General features: G+C 39.4%; 1 protein-coding gene across 2 annotated transcripts in view; it reads right to left on the bottom strand.

Annotated features, from left to right (window-relative positions):
• Nucleotides 1-26,986, bottom strand: part of ctnna2 (catenin (cadherin-associated protein), alpha 2) — a 314,859-nt gene that overhangs the window by 232,037 nt on the left and 55,836 nt on the right. For both annotated transcript variants that reach the window (XM_079693317.1, XM_079693318.1), the window contains 4 exons: nt 23,566-23,761; nt 20,290-20,456; nt 19,178-19,297; nt 17,272-17,538 (listed from right to left, as the gene is read on the bottom strand). In XM_079693317.1, the coding sequence (XP_079549443.1) occupies nt 17,272-17,538; nt 19,178-19,297; nt 20,290-20,456; nt 23,566-23,761 (750 nt within the window). The remainder of the gene's footprint in view (nt 1-17,271; nt 17,539-19,177; nt 19,298-20,289; nt 20,457-23,565; nt 23,762-26,986) is intronic.

Below are 26,986 nucleotides of genomic sequence, written 5' to 3'. Positions count from 1 at the left end.
AATAGAAGCCTCAAGGCAGACAAAACGTATAACATCTATTCACTGAGACATCGTTGCCAATCTCCAGGTTTTATGTCCCTAAGAGATACTCATTGTTGTTAGTGGCAGTTATTTTGTTTGCCTTCTAACAAAAGCAAACAAAACAAAAAAGCAATGAAGCACAGGACAACAACTGCACATCAATCAGTCTGCTGAGATTCTGCAACAGCCCTCGAGGAGAGGAGGCAATTGACTGACCTCTAGCACAGGTTTAGTGAGAATGTGACAGAAATATACCCCTCACTCTCAGAACCAATCTGTAAACACCTGTGAAAGTGTTCTTCACAGTTAAGCCGGGGCCAACATGTCAGTAAATTAAAGTATTGATAGTGCCATACCTGCCAGCCACCCCAGAAAGAAAGCAGGGGGAAAAAACAAAATAATGGTATATTTCATTTTCTGTTATGTCATTATCAGGTGTGACAGACACCTCCTCTAGCTCAAACTCACCCACAAAAGAAAACCTCTGCAAACATTAACTGTGAAGAGTAAATATAAAGTTGACTGTTTCCAAAGCTGTCCTCATACATAAAATCTGTATATCACACAGATGCAGTCGTCCACTTGCGTGACATCAGCCGGGCTTTTCTGGGCTGGTATTAACTCCGGGCAGTGACTGTCTAAAACAATAATGAGGGGGGCATTATATTTGATTGTATGATCTTGGAGTGTAGGGGCCGGGGGATGTTGGGTATAATGCCCCTGCCTCGAGCTGCACAGTGCACAAAACAGGCAGATGTTGACCCCAGAGTTCTTGCACTCAGGTGATTCTTGTATTGGCCATAGAAAAAGGAGTGCAGGGATAGTAGATAGCGTGGCAGTTCATTCCTGGCTGAGGAAAGTGGAGCTGATGTTGAAACAGCAAAAAGTGGAGACGTAGGAAAATTGGGTCACATGTTTTAAGGTCTACGAATTAGCTACTTCCAAACTTAAAAAGGGCATTAAGCGAGATATATGCCACAGAGGTTGGGGATGTGGGGGTAATTATTGCCATCATATCTCAGTTGCTAATCCCCGTATATTAACCCCTGTTCACTGCAGGTATGAAAAAGTCATTCAAATTGGAGGAATATAAAGATGTAATTAACATTTAAATGTGTGTTTCTTTGTCCTTCCCAGTGCCCTATGGGGCTATCTGAGGAGAAAAGGGTTGGAGAGAAAAGGACTTTACTAATTACCCAGTAGGATCTTGAGTAGACCCTCTCATCCGCTCTGTATCAGTGAGTCAGACTGATGCCCCTGCCTCTTAATGAAGATTAAGCCCACCCACAGTGCTGCAACGTGTCTCAATGTCCAGAATGACCAGGGCAGACCAAGGTACACACACACGCCATGGTGTTGCCATGACTCCGTATATTGTCTGCTGTGATATCAGACATGCAGTAACAGTAAAAAAAAAAAAGGCTTTTACATTTAGTGTGGCTGTCACAGCACAACGGTATATATTAATGATGGACAGTTATGGGATAGGGCATCAAACATGATTAATGTATGTGCATGTCTAACACTGTAAGGGCCTGCGGTTGAAATGCTGGTTAGAAATAGAGGTCTCTAGATGTGGTTTCACCAACTGTTAATGTAAGTGCTTACTCAAAGTAAATGCATTACTGAATTACACACAGTTCTCTTGATCAATGTCATTATAACTTAATATTTACACCATCTGACAACTGGTAACTAATCCAACTTAAAAGAAGTCACTTACAGTAACACAGCAGTCCCAAACACAATTACAGTGAGAAGTAAAACAAGACAATAATATGTTTGTCAAATATGAACTCACACACAAATTGCTATTCAGAGACTACATTTACATCAAGACAGAAATATTTGCTGCCACATTTCTGGTTTGAGATTCAAGCATGTTGGTGGATTCCAAATCAGATAGTCAAGTCACTCATAAAGGCAGCATTTTGTTACAATCCCTTGCACAAAATGAACAAATAGCCTACTGCAGTCTATGACAAATCACAATAATGTACTACAAAATGTGTTGCTGTGTTAACGATTTTTGAATATAAATAATAAAGTATCGTCTATACTGAATCCCTCCAGGGATATTGTTATGGGCAATATGGAAAATATCACACGTTCCAATTATGATACGTATTGTTGTTGTTTGTATTCCATTTGATGTGTTACTGAAGGAGATACAAAGGCACTGCTCTTGAAAGACTGAAGAGAAGCTGAGAAACACAGGAAAGAACAGAAGTGAAGAGAGAGAGGCGTTTGACAGTCATGTTAGAGGAGTCAGGGCTCAAGGTTTTTACTAACATGCCCTGGGGCTGACAGGGGCGGTCTCACAATACGGAGTACTAGGACTTGTCCTGGTGGGCTGGCAGTGAGAGTGGGAACATTGACGAGTACAGAACATTTCCCACTGCTGATTTAATGAATCTCTTATTTGCAGGATGTTTTTTCTTCACCTTCTGCTACCACTGGCAGCATGTCTCTCCTCTTCTGCTGGCGTTTTGAAATAAACACAATTGTCAGATACAAAAAGGAACAATTTGTTTAATGTAACCAATGCAGTAGACTATATTGGTGCTGATGCATCAAAGAGCACTCTCTGCATGTATCATTTATATTTGTAATGTACGTATTATTCATCTGACCGCCCTATAATGCAATGCAGGCATCAGACTGTCAGCAGAATAACACCCCAGAAACTTGAGATGCTCAGTCTAACAACAGCATTGAGCGTCCCTATCCCGTTTCCTTTGGAGCAGACATAAATATACATATCCTCTATAATGAAAAACTGTGCAGGCACCTGGGGAATTGTCTTGATTTGAATATGAATGCAGTTCTCATTTCCTTTTCTGCTTTTTAAATTCTGTATAGGAAAATGATAACCCCAACCCTCACTCACTGCCATGCCTCAAAATAAATCATTGTGGCACTGCCTCTGTCCCTCCATGACCCAGCAGCCTTGCCCCTTTCTTCCAAACAGCTGCTCTCCAAATTCACACTCTGTACAATGGCTTCTGGGACTTCACAAAAGCATTGCCTCTATACAAGGAAAATATAGAGTTTCTACTGTACATGCAGCATAAAAGCAAAAGGAAGAACCCATATGTTCCAACCTGGATTTTATGTGTTGTATGGTTAGACCCTCCAGAAAAATGCGATCCTGCACCCCGTGCAACTGTGTGTTGGAGCATACGTCTTAGAGAAAATCGACGGTGACGACCCACGTTGATTCATTCAAACATTTGAAAATGCTTTCTGCTGCTGCGGACAAGAAAGCCAAACAACTCACGTTCACCGAGGCATCAACTTCCAAAACCCTTTCGAGGGCTAAAAGAAACGAAGTGAGTAGCCTACAAGATTGAAGCTGGTCAGATAACGAACGGGTAAATGAAAACAGAATGAGGCGGAGGTGTGTGTGTGTGTGTGTGTGTGTGTGTGTGTGTGTGTGTGTGTGTGTGTGTGTGTGTGTGTGTGTGTGTGTGTGTGTGTGTGTGTGTGTGTGTGTGTGTGTGTGTGTGTGTGTGTGTGTGTGTGTGTGTGTGTGTGTGATTAAAATAGCCCCATTGCTTCTACAATAAATAAACATTGAATGTGTTTAATTGAATAGGAAAGGGGTTTAACGTTAGTGGCAGGTTGTGTGTGAGAGAGAATAAATAAGACAGCCCAATATTTTTAAAAAAATCTATTATTTTTCGCAATTTCACCGCATAAAATCACATAAAAACCCTGCATGTTTAATTGCATAATCAAGGATTTTAGCCCGTGTTTTTCTGGAGGGTCTAGTGTTGATCGATGTAGCTATAGGTCAGTGTAATATTGTTTTTATTCTTGTCGTTGTAGATAGAAGGAGCAGTCGCTTTGCTGGAAAAAAAAAAACCTCTAACAGAGTCAAATTAGGAAAAAGCCCCTGACAGATAAAATAGTCAACACTTTATACAAAGGTGATCATTCAGGTTATTTAGTGATGCACGAGTTTTGTTTGAGTGGTCTGGTTGCTCTTTGTCTTTACTCCAGTAAAGTGACTCTACTCGCCCTACTTTCTCCACATCAGAAAACTCAATAGTAACTTCACAATGACCAAGGCTGTGACTAATGGAACAGCTTTGTAACAACCCCTCCATTCCTCTGCCCCTCTATGTTTAATGCATGTCTAACCCTATTATGCTTAAATGAATTGATAACTGAGCAACAGCATTTCAACCTTTCCTCTTATTATTTTGTATTCTCATATTTGTTTTGCTATTGTTGTATGTTAAACTCAATGTATGCTGTTTGTTGTTCATTTATGATTTTATATTAAATTAACCGTATGCATTATGTAGCTTTCTATCAAAAATGCCATTTGTTTGATTTGGAAAGGTATACTTTGAAGGGTTTGACCTGAAGTAAAAGCAAGGCAGTAGCAAAGACAGGAAGGAATAACACTGCTCACCATGATTGACTACTTTTACAGTTTCATCTTCCAATAGTATCCCGACCACCTGCTTCACCGCCTGGCGTGGCAGAGCAACCACCCTCAACCATAAGACTCTTTAGAGGGGGGTGAAAATTGCACAGCACCAGGATGGAGCTGCCATCCATGGAGAACATTCTACACCCAGCGGTGCAGGAAGGAAGCCAAAAAGGATTATCAAAGAGCCTAATCACTCCAGCCACAAATGTTCTGCCTGCTGCTGTCTGGCAGAAGCTACGGCAGCATCCGGTCTGAGCACCAGGGTCAGGGAGCACTACATCCCACAGGCCAGACCATACATTCACTGTATTTAGGTTTACATTTAAATCATTTATTTGCAATTACCGACTTATATAGCTGTTTTACTTGGATTATTTTTATATTGTATCCCTTTTATAACTTGCTCTATTTTACTCGCAATCTGTTTATTCTTTATAGACCTTAAACTTGTTGGGAGCTTGAAATGTAATATTTTTAATTCCAACAAATGCTTCTATGTAATTGTTGTGCATATGATATAAAAATAACTTAAATGTGAATTTTAACTGGAATATAAACAATTCAATAGAATGATCAAATGCTTGAAACATCTGATTCACACATGTTGTATGAGGAAAGTCATTAATTGAACGCGTTTGTTAGACATGAAGGATACATACAATGTGAATAAGTAACGAGGCATGGACACATAACTTGTGTTTTTTTATAACATAACACCACAGAGCACCGTAAACATCTGCCCACAGGCAAACAATTGAAAGTAACTTTCAGAGCTGTCAGCTATATATGAAATGAAATTTGATATAACAGGGAATAACACAAGTTGCAATGGCAGAAATAAAAGCAGCAGCTCAGCATGAAACATGCCCATATCATTTTTACTGCCAGACTGAACGACCAAGACATCCCACTGAACCTGCAGTTAATAGAAATAAGTGCTGGTACAAAGAACAAGTCTGGCAGTGAATTCAAACATAACATGTTCTACATCACTTACTTTCTTATTTGCAAAGCATGAAAGCATTGGATCAGTGAAACCGCTGACTGTTTTCACACAGGCAAATTACATCATGGTCTTTAACTCAAGATTTACAGTCATTTGTTTGATGTTCAATCATTTGTGTGGGTTGATTTGCTAAATGAGAATGGATTTATCAACAGAGCATCCACTGGTGACTAAGGCAACTGGGTTTTTACCTCGGTGTGCAGAGGCAGTGGGGGATGGGGAACAGGCAGCCAGTGGTATTGGCAAGAGAGGCGGAATCATTTTCAAACAAAAGTTTCTCTTTTGAAAGATGAAGAAGACGCTGAGAACCTTCAGCCGAAACATGTTTGCTGTTGGATGCCATTGAGGCTGAATTGCACACTATGTCGATAACAAACTGTGGATGCTTTAGTAGGCACCATTATGGGATTTAAAAGACCGGAAAGGGGATGAAGGCAAAAGATGTGGAACTAACACGATGAAGACATAATGCCGGCAAAGCAAGAGGATGAAAGAGAGCAGCCAATTTCATTGCAAGTCTTGACAATGAAAGGAATGCTGATGAGAGGAGAACATTCGTCAGACAAAAATCACAACTTTGTTAAGTTATGATTTAAGTAGTGTTTCCCTTTAAACTTATAAAAGAACATCATGAACCCACTGTGTTGAACTTTGAGATTGTCAAAACTCTATTTCAATGGGAACTTGAACTTGACGTCTTGGTAATGGGAGCACCTCATTGTCCTTCAGGGAAGTTTGTGTTTTCAGTTGGGTTTTGTCTGATGAAGCACACTACTTCTAAGCATCATTTTACAAAAGCTTACTCATCCATATAAGGTAGACCAACTTTCAGTCTCTGAAATTATTTGTAGTTTATTCTGAGGAGTTGGAAAACTAAAAAGAATAAGAGGAAGGGAAGTGGCTTGGTTAGGATCTGGGAGTGCTGGGCTCTGAATCATCCCTTCATGCGGATGTACTTAGTGCCATGAAACAGTACATTATCTGGAAATGACAGCTAAATTGGCCTGTCAACAAAGCTATACTCATCTTAGCAACTTCACTGGTGCATTAGTGCTTCTTCCAAACATAGATCAGGGATATGGGGCATATCTTCCGTTCTGGAAGCCACAGGGGGAAATTAGAGTTTCTGAGTGCTGAACTATTCAAACATGTAGTATTGCTATTGGTTGGCTTCCCTTGCCTGTCGGATTCCTAGCTGAGCTGCTTGAGATTTGTTTATGACTGCCTGTTTGGGATGAAAATGAAAGCCCAGTGCGTTACCTTGGAAGACAAGAGTAACTATACTTCCTTTGGCCGCTTAAACTTCCACTCCAGTGAAGACACATTTTATTTTGATGATGTTTTAATAAAAGCAAACAATGTTTGATTATCATTCCAGTCGATATTGACAATAATTTCTTTACCAAAGCAAACTGAAAATAATAACAGTTTTCTCTAGATGTGACAACCCTATAAAGTTTTACTTTCTGTCTCATCTTAGCTGCGTATTTCCCTGTACATCTCCCGACTCACAACTTCCGGAGGTAACTTAAGTCAACTCATTCTAAATTAAAGTTTTTAAACTGCCTAAACTCATGGGAATTGTATTTCTTTCATATATGTCTGGTACATCTCCAAGGCTTGAGGTCTCATCCATCTCCTAACATACAATACACCCCCTCTAAGCCTACGGTGTATAGGTCTTATAAGAAAAAACCCTGTCTTGTCCTGAATACCACTAAGCACTTAAACTTAAAAACTTAAAAAGGTTGCTACATGTACAGTAGTATGCGATGGATTTTCAATGTCCAATGCAGCACATAAAGTAAATAACTGAAATAATGGAAGCTATGAGGATTTTGATATTTTTTTACGTCCTCTAAAATGTTTACACTACATATGTAGAATTATTTAGAAAAAACTGAAAATAATGTCCTATCCTATACATTTAAACTTAGGTAGAGAACTTTGCTTAGCAATATGAAAATCCTCCAAGCAGCTCATGTATTATATTTTGTTCAGTATCAAATGCACAAGGACTCCCATGCTAGACATATTTCTTTGTGGAAAACTAGCCACCATAAAAAGACTCTATGCTTGTGTATGTCTGCATGCCCATATTATTGTTTAGAGATAGTGCAAGAGCATGCGTGGGTAGACATATTGCATTTCAGAAAATCAAAACCTTTTGCACTATAATATAGCGCTGTGTGGCTGGCAGGGACAGAGATATTGGCCCGAAGCAGAGATACATGTCTCCAAGCCTTGCTTTCCTGCTTTTGCATTTACTTGTTTAATATTAAACACATTTGACCAGAGGCCTACCTTAACCTTTGCTCCTATCGGCAAAACTTTGCACTTTATTTCAATGCAAACGGCCTGATGTGGGTATATGTGTGTGTTTGTGTTTGTGTGTGGGTCTGTGTGATGGCATACAGCACATGGACCGTATGTGCAAGAGCCAGCATGCCCCCGCAGCCATGAGATTGCACAGAGCTGAGTGGGCTAGCTGACAGTTGGGCTCCTACAGAGAAGACCTTGAATGGAAGGCAAGGTAACTTTAAAACATTTTTCTTAAAATAATTTGTTGCACCTACTCAGCAATCAATTTCCAAGAATAATATGCAGCGAGAGCTTGGAAGGTGCAATGAAGAAACAAATGCTGGTTATCGTTCCCTTTTAATTTGGTCCATAGATCCAGAGATGGGTTAGAATGTTCTTCGTTAATTATTGTTTTCCTTCTACATAAGCATGTGAGCCAAGAAAAGCACCCTAATAGAGATAAATTAAATTCAACCTTGAAAATATGAGTTTACTTGAGTTGGTATGATAAACCATGAGATACACTATGATACATGTAAAGTACTTTCACTGTGTGTTTTGGATCATCAATTCATGTAAATTCAAACTGATTCAAGTGGCTTGGCAAAACATCAGTCAGTCTAATCTAACATGACTAAATCTATAACTGGAGATGAACAAGAACAGCTGAGTAATCCCAGAAAGATGCAAACTGAGCTTTTTGGAAATAGAAACTGGAGGGGCTGATCACAATGGATCCAAATGTATAAGCACCAACTGTAACTAGTATGGATCTCTGAGTCGAATGTACCAAGGACCCCTCCCCACTCTCCTGCTTCTCTCCCATGCCTTATTGGCACCAAGACGAGTCAGCCAGTGGCTAATTACTGTACAGCAACAAACAAATCAATACTTCTCTATCTCTCTGGTCATGTCCCATTACTTCAGCTTAGTTCCCCTATTCATATTTCTCTTGACAGGTGCATCTGCCCATGGAGAATGAGGCAGTGTTTCAATCGGCAGGCAGAGGATGTCATAATTTAGAGGTGTACCTCTGGGCTAACACATGGCTTAGCCAAGGTGAAAATGACAGAGGGGGTGGAGTTTTATTGAACACAACAGGGTACTTGTCAATAACACTGCCGCTCAGTGTTGTGTTCGATGATGTTATTAATGCTTGGGGTCTGTGCGTGTCTTTACATGTTTGTGACCTTCCCCAGAAAGTATCAGTTGGTGCAAGATTCAGGATATACGGTTTCCCCTCTGTTAGTTTCTCGCAGGCAACTACAGAATGTGTTGAACACCCACATGTTCAAGCGCTGAATCAATGTGAGTCAAGGAGAGAGAAAAATAAATCGGGGAAGGAGAGACAATGCGGAGGAAGAAAGCTGAATGTGCCTGAGCATGTGTGCAGGAGAGGAAGAGGAAAGAGGGAGAGAAAGAAGAGAGACTGAAATGAGACAGCAAGGATAGAAGTGCAGAGATTGATATAGCAATTACCAAGAAAGCTATCTCTCAGTTAGGAATACATCTACATACATTAGAGCAGGGTTGCTCTCCAGCCACAGTTTCTCAGAGTTTGGCTCAGCAGCGTCTCATACACAAACGAAGCCAGCGAAAAGGTCATCGCTGGGTAGTCACTGTGCACACGCAAGGATGAAGAGCCCTTCTATCTTGCATGCTGCTCATGAACAAAAGACGGAAGTCCATCTTGTTGGCAATAGACAAAACGAAAACAAACTCCCAAAAGCAGAATTATATTTTCATTAAAAAGGCATTTTGCAGATAACAAATAAAAGACAAAAAGATCAGCTGCTCTTCACTGGTCTGATGTCTATAATGTTTATTGGAATTCACATCGTCTGCATTTCAAGAGGTCTCTCAGTGCGTCATCCCATAAACATAAACATGGTCAATTGACTGTCACTGCACAGATGGAGGACGCATGCAGCATTTGGAAAGCAACTTACACTTGGAAGCAATGCTTACCACAGTGAGATTCAAAGACTGGCTTGCGCACTATCCCTGAGCTACCAAGTAAATCCGGTTATAGTTAGCCTATAATGTATGCAGAGAGGACCAGCATATGCTTGTGCAGTGAGACTACAGGCCCTGCAATATATAGAGTATGAGTTCTGCATGAAAATACAATGCTGCCACCAAATTGGCTCAGAGTATGCATGTAAGCATTTCAAACACCTCTGTTGGTTCAAGACACATCACACAATGAGAACAGAGGGAGAGAGAGGGAAGAGAAGAAAGAGAGGTGAGGGGGAGTGAGAAAGCTGCTGTGTAAATAACACCCTGAAAAAGAAGAGAGAGGTAGAGGACAAGCAGATGGAAACAAAAAATGTGGTAAAAATGATCCGGTGCGACTTGGATCTCTGCCGCAGGCTCAAAGCTGTGTTCTACTAGTGTATGCATGTCTGCACTTTGTGTGTTTTTTGGTGTGTGTCTGCGCTTGTGTGTGTGTGTGTGTGTGTGTGTGTGTGTGTGTGTGTGTGTGTGTGTGTGTGTGTGTGTGTGTGTGTGTGTGTGTGTGTGTGTGTGTGTGTGTGTGTGTGTGTGTGTGTGTGTGTGTGTGTTTACAATACATTAACATCAACTATAACCATTCTCTTGAGTTTTTACGTCGGATAGCTGCAGGTGTGTGAGAGTTGTGATCAGACAAATGTGCTTAGATGGGAAAAGGAACAACAGAGAAGTGCTAACTGCGCTGTGCTCTCTTTGCAGGCTTGTGGAAGAAAGGAAATCATTAATATCCTATGGATGTGGGCTGAGGGGTCAAATGTGTAAGGCTGGATCTGGCGAACTTTAACACTGAATTATTTTTTGACAAAGCTTGATTCAAGGACTGTCGCAGCATCAGACGATAGCGTCTTTCTCATGATTAGCACAAAACCATACAAGGTAATACAGACCGCTTCGAGTGGAGAATGAGCCTGACTGAAAATCTCTGTTTCTAAGGACTTGCAGGAAAAAGGATAAAAATGGAAAAGTGAGAGGGAAAGGATGGACAAGTGTTGAGAGTAATTAAACACTGCCATCTGCTGGTCATGTTATGCATATACTGTATGCTTCAAATCTGAGGCTTATGTATTTGAACAGCTGCACCTTTGACCACCTGTTTGCATTGAGCCTGCCAAAACAGATGTGACACACAAAGAACACGGGGCTCAGCCAAAATTGACAAAAAAAACGTTGACATGTGTTCAATGCAATCGTCTATCCCTGCTCAGAAAGAGGAAAATGTAATTTGCTGGTTGAGAGAGAAAAAGCGGTGAGGACAGAATAATCACTTTGATGCAATCACAATTATGTTAAAAGACGCCATCCCTATCTTCTGCCTGCTGTCCTTGACTGATCTAAGGTAGGTATCAGCAGCAGAGGTATAAAAGTAAAGACCTTTGTAATGTATACGTGTATTGGCATAGTTCCAAGCTCAATTACATTACCTGAGTCGAAGTGTATTGTATTTCTTCAGAAAAAAAGGTCCATTAGAAGTACTCACTTTGCTGCTGCTCACAGGCGGATGTCTTTGTGTGTGACACTTCAAATAAGTGTGAGAGACCAACAGTGTCACAGTTTTAAAAGGCTGTATCAGATAGTTCTTGCTTTTGACTGTACAAAGATAAGGAGGCTCAAAGCGGTAGAATGACAGGCTTACAAAGACAGATGTTTTGCATGTTATTAAAATGGTTACAAGGTGAGAGGGAAAGAGCTACATTATGTCTGTTTCCTGCCTACATGTAAATGCTCACTAATGAAGATGAGTCCTCTTCAGAAACACATCTTCCTACAATTTGAAAAATATATTATCTGCAATATGTGCTACGTCAAATTAAAAACTCTTACTTGTTCTTTACAACTAATATAATTGCTACAGTATGTATGTGTACTGTGACCTAAAAAGCTGTGCACCACAGTGTGTCTTTACCCACATACCCACAGGGCACTGACTCCATCTGTCCTCCCACTGAGCTCAGAAAACCAAAATAAAGACTTTCATTTTAACATGACAGGGCTTTTCTTGCATAGTGAATTCAAAAGGTGGCCATCCTCAAATTCTATGCCGCCTTTACCAAAACCCAGAATATGACGTAATACTAAAACATATTTCCAAACTGTTAAATCTGTCACTGTCAACTGTTATTGCAACATTTCACCTTTATCAGTCAAGAGTAGCGCTTGGACAAAATGAAATGAATGTTGGTGTGATGTTAACTAAATAAGCACTGGCTATTATATGATGGCATTATGCGTTAACTGACATTAATAATGAAAATGAGCTTATTTCTTAACTAACTGCTCACATAACAAAACATATCAACAGTTATGTCCTGTGAGAAATGGTTTAACAGATCATGGGTGATCTAGAAACATTCTTTGTAGTATTTACTGTTTGAATATATTTTAAAAAATACCACTTTGTTATTCAACACAGGTTTTTAAAATACTATATTATCTTTATTATAGACTAGTTGCTTATATTGAAGTAAATGTTTCAAGAAAAACATTGACAGGTACACAGCATTTTAAATAGAAATGATTGGAATATATTGATGACGACCTCTCTAAAGTTAAAGGTGGAGGGGGTTGTTATATGCCAAGCGACATTGAAATGAAGTGAACTGAAACTGATGTTGACCTCCCCTTTCTCTCTTAATAGATATTGTGTCTCAGTGTCCTTAGGTGACGCTTTCCAAACTAATTCTGTGTGTCAGTGAAAAAAATAAATAGATGAGTTCATCCCCTTTCCTTGTCTTATTCATAAGCTGCCCTTTCAATCCAGCTATAGACACGCATCTGAGCGCTGCATTTAAAAATGTTGTCTGACCTTTCGTGTCACGGACTGTACATGTTCAGGAGCAGTTGAGGCAATGCTCTCAAAATCCTTGTTATTTAGTATTATACTGGCATATGAGCCACAATATTCCTTCAGAACATACAGTGTCCTCAGGGTGTTTTCTCTAATTAAAGATGGAAAGAAATCCACATAGCGGGCGATCTATTCTTACTGATTTGTCCGTGCTGTTTTTACAGATGATTGCACATTGTTGGCTTTGAAATAGAGCAGATGAAAGGTTCTCTGTGTTCTTTTCTTCCGTCTATGCAAAAAGGAATGCTTTTATACAGTATGATCGGAATTATTCAATCCTCAGTATGTCTGAAATGCATGTAAATTATTATGACGGCTTAGTCAAGCATCTACATTTTTCTGTGACTTAATGTCCTGTAATGTCTGTGCGAAAGATGCTCTAGTCTAAATAACACTGTTAAATACATTGAGAATGAAAGAGTCAAAACTAATATGGGATGACACCTGTTTGGCAAAGAACTTGTCCATATAGTCAATGAAATGAACACCATCATACAACACATTGTTGACAAAAAATAAACAAAAATACTGAAACCAGCATCATATTAAAAGAGTCATGGCTGACTTAAGACAGGGAGGAGCCCCCCAAAACAGATAAACACAATCATCCAACAACAAACTGAAAATGTGAGTGCTTGTGGGTTGATGCACAGTGATAAAAAAGAGGATGTGAGAGTGTGAGGTTAGATGGAAAACAGCGTACAGCTGCCCCAATTATCTTTATGTAACACTTGCATATACACCTCATTCTGTGCACCATTGTATGTGTGCATGCTCTTTACCATCCAAACACATCACTAATACAAGTACATGTGCAAAAAACATGTAGCCCATTACAGTCCCCATGTAAGAACAATGCCTCAGGCTAATAGCCTAGTATATCAGGTCATTACTATTCTGAGACGATCCACCGTAGTCTGTGTCTCTGCGGTAAGTTAGGAATTAAACAAGCACCGGCATCAGGCAAGCACAGAGGGCTAAGCAAAGGGCAATGTGTGTTATTTAACTGCTGCCTGATCTGCAGAATAAAATCAAATTATGCAGGTCTTTTGCTTTTGTACAGAAGCCATACTGTTTTACATAAAAACGCAGTCAATCGATTACGTTGGGCCACAGCCTTATGCAGAATAACAAGAGAGCAAGTTCAACAGGAACTAGGTATTAAGTTTATCTGTAAGTGACTTACCCTTTTATGTGTATGATTGACCCTACTTATATACAGGACTGTCTCAGAAAATTAGAATATTGTGATAAAGTTCTTTATTTTCTGTAATGCAATTAAAAAAACAAAAATGTCATACATTCTGGATTCATTACAAATCAACTGAAATATTGCAAGCCTTTTATTATTTTAATATTGCTGATTATGGCATACAGCTTAAGAAAACTCAAATATCCTATCTCTAAATATTAGAATATCATGAAAAAGTATACTAGTAGGGTGTTCAACGAATCACTTGAATCGTCTAATTAACTCGAAACACCTGCAAGGGTTTCCTGAGCCTTGAAAAACACTCAGCTTGGTTCAGTAAACTAAATCACAAGTATGGGGAAGACTGCTGATCTGACTGCTGTCCAGAGGACCGTCATCGACACCCTCCATCAGGAGGGTAAGACACAAAAAGACATTTCTCAAAGAGCAAGCTGTTCACAGAGTGCAGTTTCAAAGCACATCCACAAAAAGTCTGTTGGAAGGGGGAAATGTGGCAGGAAACGCTGCACAACCAAGAGAGATGACCGCAGCCTTAACAGCATTGTGAAGAAGAGTCGCTTCCAGAATTTGGGGGAGCTTCAAAGACAGTGGACTGAAGCTGGAGTCCAGGTATCAAAAGTCACTGTTCACAGACGTGTCCGGGAAATGGGCTACAATAGCCGTATTCCCATGGTCAAGCCACTTCTGAACTCAAGACAACGGAAGAGGCGTCTGACTTGGGCTAAGGAAAAGAAGCACTGGACAGTTGCACAGTGGTCCAAAGTCCTCTTTTCAGACGAAAGCAAGTTTTGTATTTCATTTGGAAGTCAAGGCGCCAGAGTCTGGAGAAAGGCTGGAGAGGAGCAAAATCCAAGTTGCTTGAAATCCAGTGTGAAGTTCCCACAGTCAGCGATGGTTTGGGGAGCCATGTCAGCTGCTGGTGTTGGTCCACTGTGTTTCATCAAGCCCAGAGTAAATGCAGCTGTGTACCAAGAGATTTTAGAGCACTACATGCTTCCGTCTGCTGAAAAGCTCTATGGAGATGAGGAATTCATTTTCCAGCATGATCTGGCACCTGCCCACAGTGCCAAAACCACCAGTAACTGGTGTACTGACCATGGCATTACTGTCCTCGATTGGCCTGCAAATTCCCCTGACCTGAACCCCATAGAGAATATGTGGGGTATTGTGAAGAAGAAGCTGAAAGACACCAGACCCAACAATGCTAATGAGCTAAAGGCCGCTATTGAAGCATCCTGGGCATCCATAACACCTCAGCAATGCCACAGGCTGATTGCCTCCATGCCACGCCGCATTGATGCAGTAATCCGTGCAAAAGGATTCCCAACCAAGTACTGAGTGCATTAATGGACATTTTCAAATGTTTGATTGTGTTTTGCTGTTATAAATCTTTTTTTTTTACTTGGTCTGAGGAACTATTCTAATTTTTTGAGATAGGATTTTTGAGTTTTCTTAAGCTGTATGCCATAATCAGCAATATTAAAATAATAAAAGGCTTGCAATATTTCAGTTGATTTGTAATGAATCCAGAATGTATGACATTTTTGTTTTTTTAATTGCATTACAGAAAATAAAGAACTTTATCACAATATTCTAATTTTCTGAGACAGTCCTGTATATCCTTTATTTAACCAGGAAAAGACTCAATGAGATTAAAATCTCTTTTCCATGAGCGACCTGGCCAAGAAGGGCAGCATGACAGAAAGATAAAACACAGACAATAGAGGCAGACTAATACAGCTGTAAAACACAAATGCAATGGCACAATTAGCTAAACAATATGCAAAATAAAAGAAACTATTAAAAATCATTACAAATTAGCAACATTTAAAATCTTGGGAGCACAGGCCATATAGACTTTCTCTTTTTAACATATATGTGCCGACCACTGGTGTGAAATGTCTTCTCACAGCAGTAGCAAGTAAAAAATGTAAGCAACTTGCTATCACCAAACATGACCACAAGGGGTCACTCACATACTGTAAACAAGCATCCTTAGGGACAGGAAGGATCAATAACACTAAAGCACAGCACATATTTCATAGACTGCACTCATCCTTCCAGAAGAAAACAGCATTGTAGTGTTTGAGCGGGGGGAACGTTGACACATAACCAAAGAAAATGTATAACTGAAACACATACTGTACTGTTAGAGTAAGTAGGATAAGGTGTGTATTTGAATTGTTAAATAAGTGGTTAATTGAACAGAGCATTACATAAGTACATGTGACATTATGGACCTCAAAATAAATAAATGATGGTAGATCTGTTAGTCATAAACAGAATGACTGAGGGAAGAGAAGAGAGAAACTCGCCTGCTTTCATTACAGATGCAAATCAGAGCATTTACTGCAATTCATATCATGAAATGTAGAGAGTAAGAACCTACGACATTTCTACCTACAAACATCCACATTGCACACTGTCTTCTTAAATTGCAGAAATTTGTAATCATAACGTTGGGTTTGTAACAAATGTCCAATTTAATCATGTAGACATAAAGATTAGATGAGATTCAGATAGATTTAGAGAAATATATAACTTTAAATCCCAGTAAGGAAAAGGGATGTTTAGCAAGTCATATGAACAGGTGTGAAAATAGTTCAAACTGCTTCTGCTACCTAGGCTACACACTGCATGATTATAAATACGCTATCAAGTTAAATATCACTAAGAAGCCTTTATTTGCAGCTAAAGAATGGAAACAAGGCCTGAGTAGGGTTAGGGGTATCTCTGAAAATGTTTGTGTTTCTGATATAAAACGGGACCAGGAAGAAGTACATTATTGTATCCTAAAGAAATGATGTTGTATTGAATGGCATCTTAAAAAGCAATGATGCAGCATCTATTTATAGATGCTCTGAAAATCTACATGTTTAGGCAAACACAAATGGGCTCTCATCAAGCATCAGAGAGTGAATGGCAAACAAAATCACAGCACTGTTTTGACACTGAAACACGTGTTCCTTAACCTGAGAGTGCTCCTGGTTTTCTATTTTTGCAAGACTCTTTTGCAATAACAACACATTTTAAAGAGGGTGTTTGAAATGAAAAAAAATACCTTGGCTTCAGATCCTGATCCCAAACCCATCTTAAAGTCCTGACCTATACATACATAATTGTCCAAACAGCAACAAAGCTACCAGATATATTTAAATATATTAAAGGACAAATTGTTCACCATCAATTTATAACCACTAGATGGCAGCAGCAATACATGTTTTTGGAGAGCGACTGTGTGTGCGTGTGCGTGTGCGTGTGTGTGTGTGAGAGGAAGAAAGGAAAAGTGTGTGTTGCTTAGTGTTAGATAGTGTTAGTTTCTTAAATAATGACCTTAAAGAGCTAATGAATATGCTTTCAGAGACTGAACATACAATATGTGTGCTAAATGTAGTATTTAAAGAAGAAATGCATGCTTGCTGACTTACATCAAACTCATTGAGGGCAGCAGCCAGCTCTCCAATGCCGGCATGGCCGTGCTTCTCATCAGTAGGCGAGTTGGCCTGAGCAGCGCTGGAAATGCCTCCGATGGCCTCCTGAACCTGCTTGAACACGTAGTCTCGGTTGGCACGTGTGGCCGCCACATCTGGGTGGCGCAGGAAGGCCTGAGAGGCCGTGTAAAGCATGGTGGCATTCTTCTTAAGGGCCCCACGGGCAGCGGCCATCTCATCTCGACACTGGGGGTCTTTCAGCTCCTGAGAAGGTGATAAATGTTCTCACGTAAGCAGTAATCACCATTTTGTTTCAGTGTTAAAAGAACAGATTGCATATTAAAAATGAAAAAAATTAAATATATAAAAGGCGGCAGTGGCTCAGTCTATAGGCACTTGGTCTTGGAACCGAAGGGTCGTCGGTTCACATCCCGATCGGCCAAAGAAACAAAATATTGAGTGGTAACTGGAGGGGTGCCAGTTCACCTCCAAGGCCACTGCTGAGGTGCCCTTGAGAAAGGCACCTAACCTTGAAACTGCTCCCTTGGCACCGGATACCTGGCAGCCTCTCTGCTCTGCCACTTCTCCTATCTGCATGTGGTTGTGTGTGCATGTATATCCTCTGTGTGTGTGTGCATGCAATCCTCTGTGTGTGTGCTTGTATGTATATCCTCTGTGTGTGTGCTTGTATATCCTCCCCTGTGTGTGTAATTTCTGACACAACAGAGTGTGGAAAGACATTTCATAAAGTATGTCTTCTTCTTAACGAAATATTAAAGATCCTACACAATATATGTGAGTGTTTGAACACTGCATCAAAAAAGTGGCCTCATGAATTCACAACAGTGCCAAACAGAGAATAAACTGATCTCAGTTCAAGATATTTCCTGTCAAAAGAATGCGTTTGTGTCCCATCTGATGAACTGGTGTTGTTCCAACCATACAAGGTTAGTGCAGCGTCAGCAGATCAGTGACCCTGCAGCTGGATGGGATTCAGCGCTGTGCTTTGCTCAGGGACAGTTCAGCGGGGTGGATACGTGCCAACATGACACTTGAAGGCAGACATCTCCTCAGAGCTTTTCGTCCCACTGGGGGGCATGTAAGACATTCTAACACTTTCATGTCTTATCCTCCTGGGTGAAGTAAGCACAGCTGCTCATAGGCTGCTGATTTAGAGGAATTTCATTGCAATGCTACTGAAAAACATTATTTTCCATTACATGACTTAATGTACATTTTAAGGTTAACAGCACAACCTCATGAACAATACTAATCACTTGCAATAATATTCTAAAATGATCCAAATAATACTTTGTGTTGCTTATCAGCGATATACCATAAATGATCAATGTTTATATGAAATAAGCCACTTTAAATGTGTTTTAACTACGAGTGCTGATTACAGTACCCCAAAACTACTAGTTCAATAATGGATTGAAGATACAGGTATAAGGTTAATTTGTCTGCTCTAATAACCACATTTTAATTTGAATCGTTTAATAAAATTATAGTGGCAGTGTGTCTGTTTATGAAAACCAACCCTAGACGGATAATGCAAAGCAGTAGAAATGCACATTATTATATGATATGCATATACAGTATGTTGTTTGAATTTGACACCAAACAACACTTGCAAGTCAATTAGATTGATTTTTTTTCGTATATTTTCTGTAGAAGTCTGATAACGGCTATATTTAAATAAACACACTCACTTGGTTTGAGTTTGAGACATCAGCACTTTGTACTTAAGGCTTACAAATGTTAGGGAATCACCAAGATGTGAGAAGACAGACTACAGAGAAGTTTAAAAGTATTAAAAGTGTTCTGCTACGAGAACTCCTTGTACCCCAAAGTGACACGCAAGTTGTGTTTTACTTTTTCTTTTAAAGGGGCTTCAAGTTACCTGCTGTCTCCGGGCTGCCACATAGTTAAGCTTCACCATCTCCTTCCCAAACTCCTTGAAGCGGTTGGCCAGGTCCTGCTCATTGGTTGCATTCTTAACCCCCTCCAGGGCCTCCTCCACCTGTAACATGTACATATAAATACAGACTCTCCAAAAAACGATTTTGATGCATCTGAAAACTAGCATGCGTTGTACTATATAGTTTACTCCAGTAATAAACACGAAGCCATAATTGTTACAACATACATTAAGGTAAAACAATAATGGAAAGCTGTTTAAATGCAGCCGGGTTTTTAAAACACTATAATCGTTAAGTTGTGCAGTTTTAATGTGTTTCACTTCAGCTATCTCCTTTCCTTTTGCAGTTACTTTCTGATTCTAAACTCATTTCAATCCCTAATGAAAGTGGCACACCAGATGTAATGGGAAAGAGAGAAGAGAGAGGGATAACTTTTCAGTGGCCTTTGATGGCAGGGCTTATACTGGCTCAAGTTAAGCTCCTCCGTGGGCCTCGAGAATTTGAGAGCGTATGTGTTTGTGAGAGAGGGACAAAGTGAGAATGAAAGTGCGTGCAGGCCGGAGTTTGTTTCAGATTATACCACTTGCTTATCATTCTTTCCACCCTGCATTAACGTATTTCTCAAAGCCGGAAATGTTCACTATAAAGGACTAAAAAACTCAGGCAGTGAGTGGGATGGATATGTGTAGTTAATCACACCGGGACACTATGGTGTGATATTCATACAGTACAGTCAGATGTGTGTTCCCAGGATACTCCTCTATGCCTCATCTATATGCTAATGTGTGCAGAGGTTGTGATAAAAGCATACATTGTCTATGTGGAGTGCACAACACCACAAAGTCCCTTCTTTCAAATCTGACCTTACTAGTTCAGTAAAACACTTTGCATTCAAGTCTTCTTGATACAATCACAACAAAGATTGGGGAGTGTGTCATTTCTATATATATATATATATATATATATATATGTTGAATCAAGTATTCTGACTACTCAACCACAATACCATAAGGGACAATATGCTAGCTTAACAAAAGTTATTTTGCAAAATAACATATTATGTCATTCAAAATAAGGTGGTGATCCCCCTTACAATTTTCAGGTGGGCCAGCAGCCTCATGACATCCGCCATGTCAGCGAGGATGAGCAGGCGGGTGACAGCAGAGAGCAGGGCGCGGGCGGCCCTCACCATAGTGCCACGCTTCACAGAGGAACACGGGTCGTCAGCAAACTCTGACGAGGCAATACGCATCGCCTCTCCTGCAAGAGGAAAGGGAGAGAACTGTCAGTGGAAGAGTGACATTATATGTTGCCTTAGAGCAGACAGTAAATTAGTATGTGTGTATTTGAGTGTGCAACCTGCATACAACTTATTTGTACTCATCTCCAGTTGAAGAAGTGTTTTTATGTGTCTCTGGAGTGTATATAACCAATTAAAGGCCCACCGCTTCCTTCCTTAATCTAATTCAGAGCTCATAAAACTGTTTTTTGTTAGAAAATATAGATCAGAAAGTGGCTTTCCCGAGTTTGCGCAAGCCCACACAACCACAAATATCAGTGAGCTTGTAACTTACAGAATCATTATGACTGCAGAGTGTATAATGTGTTGCAGAGAGGTTTAGTAATGACTTTCCTTTAACCATTTCGCCTCAAATAACATATGCATGTGTCCATGTCCAAAAGGGACCAACTACATTGACCTTTTTAATATGTATTATCATTCTTGCATACAACCGGCCATCGGTGAGAGAATATGGTAATGAAACTTAAAGGTTTTCCTGCTGGGTCAGCAGCAAAGTGGCAGTGGGTCAATGGTTGGCCCTCAAAAATAAAACACACTACATAACCCTTCTCCAGTACACCATGGTTTATTCAACCCAATGTGTCTTGTCTTTATCAGAGTGAGCGGGCCAGATCTTGTGAAAGAGAAAATAAAAATGTTAGGTGTACTGTGTAAAAAGGGACAGAAACAGACACCTAATCAGATCATTAAACCATCAACCTGACACACCCTGATAACACACAAACACATGGCAGGTTATTAAGCAGACTTTTGCTGGTAGTGCCACAGTGATGAGCTGGCGAGATATTGAATAAAAAGGGTTGTGATAAATGAACGCCTCTTTGATCTAAATTCAGCATCTGTGTTTTGGGATGATGAGGTCATGACATGTTGAATGGTGTTCTCCAATTGATTTCCCAATGACCTTTACTAGGCTGATGGTGCCATCTCTATCTGCTGCTGAAGGAGAAATGCTGTTAAAGTCTGCTGGTCAACATGCCATATTTCTAGCTTCATAGATTTAATGATATGACTAAAATAGTGTTCCCTGACATGTAATTATATCGTACCTGGCTTAAGAGTGTGAAAAGAGAGAATATAGAGAGAGTCCCATCAGCAGCCCACTTCTGTGGAGAAGAGCTTTTCAGTTTGCCCATATGTTCATAATGGCAGTTAAAGGTTAAGAGATATGGAGTATTAATGTTCATTGTCAAGTTTAGTGTTGGTCAAAGTAAAGTTTTTTCCTAGTACGGGGTTTTATTCATTGCTTTATTCAAAGGGCAGAGTCCTGCCATCAATGTGCAGTGTAATTATTCATGAGTGCAGTGTAATTACTCAATATTGCAATAATGTACATTCCCAGAGATATTGAAGCGACTGTTATTTTGTATATATTGATTGTTGTGTTTTTTTATCTTGTGCACATGTATACATGTGTTGATTGTGTATTTATAGGATATACAAATGTTATACATATTTTTTTTTTGGGATTGGGGGAAGCGGTATTTTGATTTCTCTGTCTGTACACTCAAACTGAAAGATTGGCAATGAAGTTGACCTTGACATAAAAACACAAGTGCAAAAAAGTGCCACGTTCAAAACATGGCTTTAAGATATAAAATGTCCATGAACTTTTTAAAAACAGCCTACATTAGGCTTTGGATCTCATGCCAAACAGGTGGAAAGATTGATATTTTCCTTTTTTGAGTCAGCTGCGGTGACCTGTATGGCAACAGTCTATTTCACGCCTGAAAAGAGCAACGCATTCAAGTCAGTGTTCAACAGCATTGGCGGCCAAGTGGAGCTGACTGTGCAGGATGAGGAATACGGCAACAACACAACACACCGTATGCTGTGCTCCATTATACTCTTTTTGCTGATGAAGCTATTCAACAGGGAATCCAATTCCATTCTGGGGACAAACATCTGATTCGCATAAAGGCTCCCTGACTTGCACTCAGCACAGAAAATAAACTTTGGAAACGGACAGAGTTCCTGGGAAAGATTGAGCATGATTTTTGTGTTCATGCTGAAGTTTTAGTGTTAACCAACATCTGACATTTCCAGATTGTTGGTAATGAAACTGGGCTTCTATAATGTCATAAAATTCAGCAAGGCACATCACATCACAGACAGTCTAAGCTTTAACGATGCATGACTTTAGGGTAAACAACTCCATAATTAGGCTCATTACATTCATGAAGGTTCATGCACCAAGTATAGCCCGAAACTAATGGGTACTAAGCCGTTATTTTTAATGGCTTAGAAGGCTTGCCACTCTTGTCTACAACTGTCCAAAAAACACAACTTTAGACATTTGACTTGTTCTTTTTAACACTGAGCAGTGAGCACTTAAAAACTTTCTCCAACATTACAATTTCCAGAGCAATTACTCTCCCTGCCTTTAATGCAAGAGAAAACATTGGCACTGCAGTCCTCTCACAGAAACAAAATGGCTGGAAAATAGTGCCAGCCATATTAATCATTTAGAGATCCACTTAAATATATCTGTACAATCTGCACGATTTCATGTTCAGTATGTTCCACATTGGCACATTCAGTATGGCTGTATTAGTGAGTAACGTATCACAAAGGTGTTCTTGTGTTTTAGTCTGCCCTATAAACCTCATATATCACAGATTGTTCACATTGTGTAACCTTTATTTAATAAAAAAGGTGTGTTCACACAGTTACATTTTGAATGCAAAGCATTAATAGACATTTTGAAAATAGATTTGTTTAGAGACAGGAGAGACAGGTGTCAGATGTTTTTAGTAAGAACATCAAGTTACTCCTTTAAGCTGAGCTGTTTGAGTGCTGACATTCAAGTAAATAAAACCAAATGTAAAATATATACTTTTTTTTCTATTATTTTCAGATCTTTAATATTGTGTCTTTTCAAAAGTTTCCAGAAAACATTAAAAAAGTTAGACAGTCAGACAAAACCCTTTGGATATGGTAACAGAAGGACCTTTAAAGAGACTAACCTCAAGTAGGAAACCTTACTGATGATAGATGCTGCTTTAGAAAGATACAACAGCTGTAAAACAACAAACATTGCTCTGCAAGAACATCCAACAAACTCACCTTGCTTACGGACATCCTCCACAGCAGAAATGAGCTCTTCCTTGAGGTCATGGCTGTCTTTGGCAATCTGCTCACCCTTTTCCAAAAAGTTCTGGGTAGCCTGCTCGACAGACACTGCCAGGACATGGGCCTTCTTGGAGCGGCCCTTCTTCTTACTGGATGGCCCTTTGCTGCTGGTGTTAACCAGGGTAGTCACCTGGGAGAGAGGACAGGTCATTACAGATGGTTGAGTAACAATCACAAAATATAAAACAAATGAAACAGTGAAATCTTGCGGCTTTTTTCATGTTCAATGGGATAGTGTTATCCTGGCATTGGAGGTTATGACACTTTGTAGAGATCAGCAACTGACAATTATAATAAAGAACAGAGTTAGGATTGAAGCTGTAAATTGAAAATGACACAAAAACAGTTATAGGTATATTTTTTAAATGCGTTTATGACATTTTGCGTTTATCCTTATGTGAGAAAATCTTAGTAAATTAATAAAGCAGCATTATTATTTAATATAATAATTTATTTTTGATGAATCGTATTTAAATCTCGATAACAGTACAAAACTATGTCAGGCTCCTGTTTTTTCGTTATCAGAAAAACTACTTGGGAATATCTTTTTTCCTGTTGGTTTGTGAATGCATAGGGAAACATCTTTGAAAACAATTATTCATGACTTTATAACGAGTGCTTCCATAATTATAATGAGGCAATTCATTATGAATGTTACAGTGACAGAAACTACATTTCAATTAGGAGCATTGCCTCATCTTAGACAGGACTCAATGGTAATATCCCTCTGCTTAAGTAGGAGTGCTGTAATGTACAGTCATTTCATCAAGATGTCAGTCTCTCACCGCACGAAAAACGTAACTGAAATGAGCCTCAGATGATCTCAGCTCTTGCTACACTACACATAATCAATAATATGATGTGTTACTGTATCCTGCCAAATGAGCCCTTGATCTAAATGTATTTGTACAGAGAGCATTAGCAGGGTTATGTTGTTTTGTAAAAAAAATTACAGTAATAAGATACTTTCCATTAAGAAAGCATCGAGAAGCTGTTAGGTATTGGACAGTTCAACTATTGATTTTCTTTTACACAGCAGACAGTCAATCAAGTTAATGACATACAGGGACATATGTATAATGCAAACACCACGTGTTGGTTCATGTTATTGATGATCTTATAGGGTCACTTGAAAAAAGGCCCATTTTGGACAAGGACTCATGAAAGTGCCATTGCCACCACAGGGTATATGCAGGAATCCTGAAGACCCTTTCCATACATTTTGAGACCTCATCGCCACTTGGAGTTTTAACATTGGCGACACACTTTACCTCACATTTACTATATACAGTATTGATTGTCCTCCTTATCTTCCAAGCATTTGGACGCAAACTTGCATTTCCCCATAACTATGTTGTTTAACAACCGGCGTAAACGGATCTTCGAGGGCTATCAAGCAGTGAGTGTGCGATCCAACGGGGTGCCATAAATAAAGTACAAAGAATCACACTACACGCCTATGCAATAATTACATTCAGGATAACTGTAGAATACAAACTCTTTGGACAATGTATATACTTATATACATTGCTACAAAATGTAATACCTTGGAAAATGACATTTAATACTTTTTAATAGCCTTAATTTTCGCTAAATTGATTTATCAACTTTTAATACTTTGTAAGACCCCGCGGACCCCCTGCATCAAAGCAAATGTATCACCACGTCTGAAACAGAAAATCTTACTTATAATAAACTCTCAGGAGGCCATGAAACCAATCACTGCTGCGTGTCAATAATTCACAAAGGGGTGGAGATATTCCAATTATTGTATGCCGATACATCCTAGCTGAACACAATATGTCAGTCTAAGGCCACGGAGGAAGCACATGGACAGGATTGCTCATTACACACTCACACAGATTTTGCTGTAGGAGTATCAGTCTGACAGTAGCCGCACTTACACAACGGGGTGATATGATTAGAATATATCAGAGACTCCCATTCTGGAAAGCCCCTAAAAGCAAAGTTATGTCCTGTCTAGGCTGTATTACTTAAGGGCTTCTAGACTGGAATAAACACTTCAATGATGTATGTCCTCGCTCAGCAAGGATCCAGGAATAGTAGGGCTGATAATAACACTGAGTTATCCAAGTATTTTTGCACTAAAACGTAGGCCCAATTCATAATTTATAACATTTTTGATTTGTTGGTTCTGTGTTAAAAGCCACACTGACAACTAAATTTGATACATCTGTCTACCATCAGCTCGTCCGCTCAACTTCACCACACACAGCTGAACGAAAGCTCATTATGAAGTGCAATGGTGTGTTCATTTAAATCTAAGTTTGTTGAATCAATAACTCATCATTATATTTACAAATGAAAGCACACACAAACCTGTGCGCACAATCACCCGACACCTCACACACAGACACACACAATGTGCTGGATGCCCACATGAAATAGTGGATTCATCACCGCCGACAAAAACAGAAACAAACAAACTTCCTATTATTTAAACTTCTCACTCACAAACCTCATTGGGAAGTCTTGAGATTGTTTATCAGCAAGTGAATCAACAGTAGATGTCTCCAAGTTCATTCGATAGCAGGTGCAGAAAGTGATTTTCGCCTGTGCAGGTCCCCAATTACAACACTATAATAGCCTGTTCTATACGTCTGATTGTAGCACCATCGTATTATAATCCTAAACCAAAAGGGTATAACATTACATAATATTACTTTACATGGGGCAACCACAGATGAAGAAAACTGTTCAACAGTTAGGCCACTTATCAAACTCACTATGCTAGTTTTTGAACAGCTTAATGACATGGTAATAGTTATTGGCACTGTTTTTTAACACACATGACTGAAAAAACATCTTAGGTTATAAACACAAAATTAAGAGTCTATATATACAAACTAACAAATCTCACCATGGGCTATTTCATCTCAACATGGTGTTTTATTTTAATAATAACATATATATTTTTAACTCAGGGATAAAGTCATAGTGTAGTTTTCCATAGTGTTGAATAGGCAGTGAAAGGGAACAAATCCCCTTAACATTAAATGCAGTTTTTCACCGAACTACCCTGCTGAAAGTAGATTATTTGTGCGCAGAATAGCTTAAATACAATGTGGAAATGTTCAATACAATGTTTACTCTTGTGTGGTTGGATGTGTAGTATGTTTTCATCAATGATCACATTGTGTTTATTGAAGTCTCATTGAGGTTCATTGTTTAGAAGTGGAGACTGAGATCTGACTTCATTGCAGTGTTAATGAAAACATAATTCAATGTGTCTGGGACTGTGCATGGTGGCACTATAATCATGTGGAAATAGTGTTTGCAGTGCACTCGGTCCTTTAAAAAGGCATTATATATTTTGTAGCTGTTTTTCAATCAA

The sequence above is a fragment of the Notothenia rossii genome (genome assembly GCF_949606895.1).
Source record: "Notothenia rossii genome assembly, chromosome: 1".
Lineage (NCBI taxonomy): Eukaryota > Metazoa > Chordata > Actinopteri > Perciformes > Nototheniidae > Notothenia > Notothenia rossii.
Note: the sequence above shows the minus strand (reverse complement) of the source record. Positions and strands in the feature narration are given on the sequence as shown.